At 41.4% G+C, this 8,534-nt stretch overlaps 1 protein-coding gene and 1 long non-coding RNA gene across 3 annotated transcripts; one reads left to right on the top strand and one right to left on the bottom strand.

Moving 5' to 3' along the window:
- Window positions 1-917: 917 nt before the first annotated feature.
- LOC149979077 (uncharacterized) lies at window positions 918-2,866 on the top strand. The gene is made up of 2 exons (XR_016484888.1): window positions 918-2,061; window positions 2,188-2,866. It is a non-coding gene; the product is annotated as an uncharacterized LOC149979077 (long non-coding RNA).
- A 150-nt stretch (window positions 2,867-3,016) lies between these two features.
- On the bottom strand, window positions 3,017-8,324 carry LOC110537006 (Golgi phosphoprotein 3). 2 transcript variants are annotated; one of them, XM_021622702.3, is made up of 5 exons: window positions 7,730-7,819; window positions 7,382-7,585; window positions 6,939-7,070; window positions 5,226-5,340; window positions 3,017-5,001 (listed from the first exon to the last, which is right to left on the bottom strand). In XM_021622702.3, the coding sequence occupies exons 2-5, from the start codon at window positions 7,583-7,585 to the stop codon at window positions 4,577-4,579; spliced, it is 876 nt and encodes a 291-aa protein (XP_021478377.1). In that variant the 5' UTR covers window positions 7,730-7,819; the 3' UTR covers window positions 3,017-4,576. The 2 variants fall into 2 exon arrangements, with proteins under 2 accessions (XP_021478377.1, XP_090047897.1); XM_090191771.1 differs by having other exon boundaries at window positions 7,382-8,324.
- Window positions 8,325-8,534: the final 210 nt, after the last annotated feature.

Genomic DNA, 8,534 nt, shown 5'->3' with positions numbered 1-8,534 from the left:
ATCAAAATAATGTATTATATCAATGCTTGTAAGAGTTGTTTTAGGTTCTGTGAACTAGGCCTAGACACAGTGTACTATCTGATAGGTCTATATCCAACTCATTTCCTTTGCACCAGGTCAACATTAAGGGTTCATTTATCTCTTGGTTCATTATACAGCTGAAGGTTCCATTTTTGGAAGAAAGGATGTTATTGTTGAGAGTAGGTTAAAGGTGACAAGAGATTTGTAAACAGAAGCATACAATTGCTCCACATTGTGAGGCCCTAATATGAAAACATCCTATAAAATCTTCCTTGGCACAATGTTAAGTACGGGTCAAAGTACGTTGGTAACCGTAGGGGAAGAGAACATAACATTTGTCATTCTGAGCCTCCGGGTTCAACCAAGGGTCATATTCACCAGGCACCAAACGGAAAGGAAAATGGAATGAAACTTGGAGGGACTACCTGAACTTGTCCAATAAGAAACAATTTTTTCATTTTCCTTTGCAAAACGTTTTGCTATAGGGTGTGCTAATAAATTGGACCCAAGAGTCAGCTGACAGCAGGTGCACTCACAGCAGAACTGTACAGTACTGGCCCACATCTGTTAGGCACACCCAGGACAAGCCACAACATGTTAGTCACCACTGTTATAGCTATTATGGCCAGGGATATAAGGACACTCAGGACAGGAGGGAAATTATCTTCAAATCAGATCTGAATCTGGTGCAGATACAGGACTTTGACACATATTAGACATTGTTTGTTAACCCATGAAAGTTAGCACAAAGTACCCTAAAATTAACCTCCAGAAAGGTCAAACTCAATATAGGAAGGTCAACTGATGCTCTGTAATGTTCATTATAGGGTCAACAATTATTCCTCAAATGCACCTGCATTTCTTAGAAACACTTGCCATGTTGCACAATCAATCTAGCTTTATTAATTGTTGTTTGTCACTTCATCAATTGACGTATGTTTCAATCACAGGTTAACTGTTGGCAGATGTTCCTGTCCTGTGTTCTAATTATGAACTCTAATTGTACTTTGAGCAAACCAATACATTTTTATGACTGGTTTATGTAAGTGTGCAAGCTCTCTCCCACTCCAAAAAATATCAAATAACATGTGTCCTAAGCCAGCATAGTATTGATTGCAGGTGTAGTGTACACTTAACATACCTGTACACATAGCGTCACCTATCACACACTTTATGGACTGTTGCTTGATGCTGTGCAAAGTGCACTGGGCCAATTAACTTTCAAATGGAGGCCAAGAGAATATCCCTAATTGATATGTTCTATTATTATAAGGATATAACTGTCTAGTAATTTATGCATCAATACTTCAGATATTTATGAGGATCTTTTTATTCCACAAAATAGTATAAATAGTGTTATTATCTCTGGTCCTTATAAACCTTAACTTGGGTCTTTGGGCACCCATTGTCAGTGAGGGCCAAGGGAATCTCCAAAATTAGTTTTTGGATGTATTCCTTTTTTCTAGGCCCACCCCACAAATAACCAATTATATAATATGTAGTACTAAAAATAGAATATACTGTATGTATGTATGTAGCCTAAGCAATAGCTTTAGGATGTGGTGAGTCAGTGGTCTGCTCTGTTCGCAAACAAAAATATTTTGCTATGGTAACCATTGACTGAAGTTCACTGTACAAATGGAATAACAATAGCACAATTTGATTCCATGCAAACAAGGACATATCACTGTGTTCCTTCCAAGGGAATTAGCCTACAATGATAAACAGCTGCCTATCTGATTTCAGTTCAATCTGTAAGGACATGTCTAACAACATAGGTTTGAAAATTACTGTAAAAACAGCAGGTGATTGGGAGGCGGGACTAGCACAGGTGGGATCCACAACTTACATCACCATCATTAAGGCTATATAATGGAGTGAACTTCTGACATTAGCAGAAGACTCTCAGTGACTGACAAGCCATACACAGCTGAACACGTTTGGATACTCAGTCTACTCTGTACCACAAGTACAAACAGAACTCTTGAAGAGCTCAACAAAGAAACAGAAAGCAAGCGCAAATCAATATGACTGGACAAGGTAATTACGTAACAGCTAATTTTATAGTTTTGTTAAAATTACTATTGAATTTAAGATTTTGCCACAAATGAGACATTGTCCTATGTTTAATTGCTTGACTAAACTATGACTTTCTCATCTCTCCAGATCTAACTGCCATTCTGGACTGTGCTCATCAGCTGCGTAAAGTTGGAGACGGCCTCGCTAGTGACACCCTGGACTGGAGATCCAAATTATTGGAAATATTGACAAAACATTACAAGAATTTAATCAAAGTCAAGTGAGGGAGTTCAACCCACTCAGTAAAGATCACAGAAACAAGAAGATAGAATTCTATCTCAGTCCGCAGTTTTGGTAGCTGTGCAGCAGTCCCGCCTGGTCGTTCAGAGGTGCATTTGCAGCCACCTGAGATGGAAGTCAAGAGGACAGTCTGCCTGGACCTGCCCCACAATCCAATATTCAATGGCAAAGTGTCCAGTGCTCACCCCCCCACCATGTCAATGGAGAGTAAAAAGGATCAGTAACATTGTGTAATGGCAAAACCAGTGGACCTCTGCTGGTTTGTCGTTGGGACATTTGGTAGCCCGATGGGCAGCCATTCACATGGACGTCAAACGCGAACATCGGAACCAGAGCTGACAGGACCGATCCTACAAGAAAGTACGATGACAAAGGAGGATTATCAGTTGTTGGGGACATGTTTTGGATCATGGACACATGACTTTGAAGTGCTCTGATGCCTTATGAGGCTTACATTCATTGTTTTAAAGAATTGTGCCTTGAGCGATTAAAAGTTGTTTTCAAAATCTGCAATATTTTGAAATGATCTGTATTGGTTGTTCAATAATGTCACAGTCAGATAGTAGGCCGTTTCAGCCAAGTGGTGTGTATGATATAGAAATAATCAAATTCATCTTCATCAGGGAATTGTGATACAAAAAGGGCAGATAAGAATGACAGGAGAGCTACACAGTGCTATATTCAGGCACTTAAAATATCCTTTATTGTGTAGTAAAAAAAAACCTACAGAAGTATAGAGAACACCCTTTCATTTATTACGCTGTACATTCATTTATCAAATTCTACATAATCAGTTTCTCCATACCATATAATCATCATCCCCATCCGATCCCTACACCATACTTGGTCTTTACAGCCTCCAGGTGAGTCAAATGCTCAAGGTAGAAGTTACCCCTAACCACAGATCTAGGATCAGATAACCCACCGAGTCATGAACAGTACAACCAACAGACAGGCATACAAGAAGAAAGAAAAAGCCCAAACCATTGATGACGACCAACTAAATCTGAATGAAATGTGAATGATATTAAAGCAATAAAAATGTATCAATGGAAAATAAAATACATATGGCATAAAATCACAAGCGTTAAGATTATACTGCCAGATAGGGACACTTTAAGCCATATAAAATACAATTAGCCTGATTTAGGAGAAGCTTCCACTCCTATCCAGTCATATTTTTCAATACACTAACTAAAGGACAAAGATATTTGTCCGATTTGAGAGAATTTCTTTCTTGAGACTGTACCTCTTCAAAATATGACTTTGCACACATGAACACCCGAAACCAGTTTGTTAAGAGGAGACATGCAATGTCTGGATATCTGCAATAGGATGATAAGAGTTGCAGAGACTAATCTGAAACGGATGGCATTCACAAGCTACAACACTTTAGTACATGGAGAGGGACAGGAAGGAAAACTGAACAGGAATAAAGTTTGTATTGTTTGGTGCCCTGAACAAAATAAATGGTGCTTGGAATAAAACGTTACAATATTTTTTCTGTTAGTTTTTTTTATACAAATATTAAACCCTTCCAGATTCCTTGTTGAATGTGCAAAATGGTTTGGAGATGGTTAACATTTATTAGCAAGATAAAACGACACGATGTCTATAGGTCATGTCTAAGAGCTTGTGTAGAATGCACCCTCCTCAAAGTGACTAACGCAAAGAACAAATAATGTTCTGTACGATCATATCAGGTCCTCTGGTAGATCATAGGTCATCATATCAGGTCAGATGGTCATGGTGGTAGGTCTGGGCCATGGTGGTAGGTCCGGGCCATGGTGGTAGGTCTGGGCCATGGTGGTCAAGCAAGGCCTAGCAGTTTTAAAGTCCCTTCTAAATGGAAGAACAGAGACCTGTGTGGGTGCCAGCTACTGACACAAGTGCTCAAGGTTACACAAGGTCTCACAGTGAACAGAAAGGTCACGTGCCAAATGGCACCCGATTCGCTATATAGTGCACTACTTTTGACCAGAGCCATATAGGGAATAGGGTGCCATTTGGGAGACACCCACAGGGTACTGGATGTCAACCAACTGGCCAGGTAGAGGACAGGACAGTGACTCAGAGGTCAGGGGTAACTGCCCTGTCTCAATACAGAGGGAGAGCCGCCCTCTGTGATCTTAAATCATCTCTGCCATCTCCATCATCATATCAGAACATGGGAGTTCTGAGCCCCACAGGCCTGTAGTGTTTTTTAAAGTTCCGTCTGTTTGTTTCCGGTAGGGCTTCATTTGGTGAAGGCGGCCACCACGGCCCACAGCAGCTCGTTGGCGCTGGCCTTGGTGCTCTCTGCCTCTGGCTCCAGGTCCAGCAGCAGACGTACCCTCTTCATGGCCAGGTCATACTGCTCGTCCAGCAATGGGGCGAAGGCGTTCTCCAGCACATCTGAAGAGTGGGCCAGGAAGATCAGGGCCAGCACACGCTTGTCGAAGCGCCCCGGGTCGTTCACCCACTTGTCCAAGACGGACTCCTGGACTTTCTTGACCAGCCTCTGTTTAATGGTGTCGTTGGTCAGTGGGTGTGTGGTCATGTCGAAGAGGAGGAAGTTCTGTTTCTCCGTGGTCAGAACGCCCTTTTCCACAAGATTTTTGGCCAGGCGCTCACGGACATTCCTCAGCTGGTAGTGCAGCTTCAATGGGTTCCACGTCTCACCTGAACATCAAGTCAAAATCGTAAATGGCCTATATTATATATAAAACAAAGATATTTTGTTTAAAATGGACTGGGTATGGGAGAGGGAAAGGAGGGGGCACAGTGAGAGCACCTGTCAAATGTATTGAATCAAATCTACATGAGAATGAAGAAAGCCAGTAAAATAAACAGAGAGATTTAAGAGAACAGGAGAAGGACGGGGAGGGTAATCCATTTCTGCTCACCGCTCAGCAGCTCTATCCAGCTCTGAACTGTCTCTGGGGGCTGGGTCTCTTTGATATGCTTCAGGGCCTCGTCCAGCAACACGTCTCCTGTAGGAGCGTCCGACTTACAGATCACCTGACCAAAAATAAACCCGTTTCAAAAAGGTCAAACACACATAGGTTTACACCGCTAGTGTTAGCATACACTGCTAGTCCTCCAAACATTGCAACACACGTCAGACAACCTCGTCAGCATAAACACGCAGAAGGCCAAGGCTGTGTTGCCCGGCTCAGATGTCTCATGTATCAACCAATGGTTGCGTGCCACGTCATCGACTGTGCAGTCGGGCACCAGACTGCTATAACATATCATGTGATTAGCTGATCCTTAAAATACCCATCCAGGCATTGTATGATTTGATATGCATCAGCAACGACTCAGAGCTGCCAATCAAAGCTTGGACATTTCATCAATTGGCATGTCCGAATTGACATTTTGGACTCTGACCCCTCCCACTCCAGATCAGAGTTGTTATTGTCTAGGGGTATTATGACAAAACGAGTATCAATACGGACATGAGGAATTTGCCGGAAACAATGTAATTTTCTGTAATCAGAGAAAGCCAAAAGCCAGAATTTCTCATATCACTCAAGCCATGCCAAATACTGCCTCAACAGGCTGATTCTGCTGTCAGTAAAGACACGGACAGGTGTTGGCCATGATTGGATTAGGAAAAGCCTCTCTCGTTTTCCCAGACAGATACGTCTCTTGCACAAACGCTACGGCTCCCACTTTCACTCACAACTCTCTCCAAACATTGTGAATCAAAATCCATAGATAACTAGAAGAAAAGCGGCTAGCTATCAATCTAGTTATATTTTCAGTCGACTTTTCTGAGGTCATATCATGGAAGTTTTTGCTATTGGTTATTACTTTATCAGTCAACTCAATTGCATTGGTGAAGCTGCTCTCCCGCCCCTTAATTCCCCAGATACACACGCAAGGCTCCCCTTACACTCACTCACCTTAGGAATCAACTCACCAGTCCAAACTGTTTGGACTGGAGAATCACAATCCATAGCTAGTCATTGTTGTTCTAGCTATCAATTTAGTTTTACTTTATACCACCATATGGTTGTTTTTCTCTGTCTACTTGGTGTTGTCTTGTGGGCTTCTTTGTCTGTCTGCATCGGCTATTCCATTGCTGAAGAAGACATTTGTCGTCATGAGCTATGCCAGTGCATGCTTGCTGTTATTATTTCCCCCAGATGTTTTTTGAGCAACAGATCATTAGAAAATAAAATTACAAAATGTAAATAGTTGGGATAAGTTTTGCTCCTCTCGAAAGTGAAATGTAGCCTAGGCTTCTAGGAAGAGCCAACTAAATCGTAAGAAATAAATGCAGGCAGCAGTAGCCAGCCATGCATTATTTATGAACCTATTTTGTTGATAATTAGGACTATGAAAGTAAGTCATGTGCCTTTCAGATGTCGGGATCGTGAACGATGTGTGAATGAGTGAAGGAACATCAGAAGCGCTCTGAGCGTTTTCCGATCGCGAGTAAATCCAATTACCAGTATCCTATTAAGTAGTAAACGGATAGGATTACAAATACAAGTATGATGAGTTCGGGACAGCCCTATTATCATCGTCGGGTGAAGACGGAAGTCCGGCTGTTTGGCAGGCGACCAAGTTTATCTGTGTGTTTTAATATAAGGTTTGTGAGTGCTCACCTTTCTGGCCAACAGACTTTTCCTCCTCATGCCACAAGCCTCTAGCTGCAGTCTTCCTCTCAAAGCCAGTTCAATGACCATACACCCTCGAAGACCAGAAGAAATGCAGTCATTCCAGAAGGAAGTGTATCCCTGTTGGAAAAAATTGTAATGAGTCCGTATTGCTTCACAGGGTTAGCGACACTTCCTGGATAAATAAAACAGACATACAAGTGACACGCCACAAAGTGACACGTTTGATAACCTTCAGGTTGTAATGTTGAATATTACATGAAAATACAGCTAGTGATGTTAGTTAACTACCTAAATGTAGGAATAGCACATTATTATGTTAGCTAACTAGTTAACGTTAGCTGGTTAGAACGTAAACAAACCAGCTAACTTTAGCAAGCTAACTCAGCTCGCTAGCACAACAGGCTAACGACAATAACTAGCTAACATACCTCTCGATCTTTCAATCCCAACAGCAACACTTCTTCCATCAACGTCAGTCGAGTTTCTTTGGAGTCTCCCTTCTCGTCCTCTTCCTCTTGGCGTGGCTCGTAGTCCTCATCCTCGGACCCCCTCTCCTTGTCGGCAGCTGCATTACGAGAGGCCTCGGTCCTCCTCTGCACCAGGCCCGAACTTCGCTGTGTTAGGGAAGTCATCTGGATGCACGTCCAAACAACAGATAAATACAAATGATTTCTGTACCTCAAGATGGTTTTAGGGTTTCCGATGCATAAATGAACACGGCTGTCGTAAACTGTGGTGTAGATCAAGTGAATATTCGAATAAATACAGCAGCAAACCTGCAACAGATTCCTACTTTGATACTTTCAACTTCCTGAACCAATATGGCGACAAGTGATGACGTCCGATGAGGATGCGCTCGCTCTTCTCTATTCTCTCTCTCAATTTCAATTTAATGGGCTTTATTGGCTTGGGAAACATATGTTTACATTGCCAAGCAAGTGAAATAGATAATAAACATAATAGTGAAATAAACAATACCAAATTAATAGTAAACATTACACTCACAGAAGTTCCAAAATAATAAAGACATTTGTAATGTCAGATTATTTCTATATACACGAAGGTTTGGGAATCACTTCATTTTAAGTGGTTGTAGAATTTAACAGCTCTTTTCTGGATTTTGATAATTAGCGGGTATCGGCCTAATTCTGCTCTGCATGCATTACTTGGTGTTTTACATTACACACAGAGGATGTTTGTGCAGAATTCTGCATGCAGAGTCTCAATTTGGTGTTTGTGCCATACTTTGAATTCTTGGTTCCAACATAGGTTAATGCTCCTCTTCATTCTCTTTCTACAACCACATACATTAATTTCTTCCTAGATCTATTTTTTATTTTTTTATTTCACCTTTATTTAACCAGGTAGGCAAGTTGAGAACAAGTTCTCATTTACAATTGCGACCTGGCCAAGATAAAGCAAAGCAGTTCGACACATACAACGACACAGAGTTACACATGGAGTAAAACAAACATACAGTCAGTAATACAGTATAAACAAGTCTATATACGATGTGAGCAAATGAGGTGAGATAAGGGAGGTAAAGGCAAAAAAAAGGCCATGGTGGCAAAGTAAATATCT

The sequence above is a fragment of the Oncorhynchus mykiss genome, chromosome 12 (assembly GCF_057628025.1).
Source record: "Oncorhynchus mykiss isolate SJ-2025 chromosome 12, ASM5762802v1, whole genome shotgun sequence".
In the NCBI taxonomy this organism is placed as follows: Eukaryota; Metazoa; Chordata; class Actinopteri; order Salmoniformes; family Salmonidae; genus Oncorhynchus; species Oncorhynchus mykiss.
This window is presented reverse-complemented; position numbering and strand designations above follow the sequence as displayed.

Excerpts from the sequence above, each read along its gene's own strand:
- LOC110537006 (XM_090191771.1), bottom strand. The coding sequence starts at position 7,585 with ATGACTTCCCTAACACAGCGAAGTTCGGGCCTGGTGCAGAGGAGGACC. Across the intron at positions 7,071-7,381 it reads TGGGATTGAAAGATCGAGAG|GGATACACTTCCTTCTGGAA; the intron begins GTATGTTAGCTA and ends TTTTTCCAACAG. Across the intron at positions 5,002-5,225 it reads CTGGATAGAGCTGCTGAGCG|GTGAGACGTGGAACCCATTG; the intron begins GTGAGCAGAAAT and ends CTTGATGTTCAG.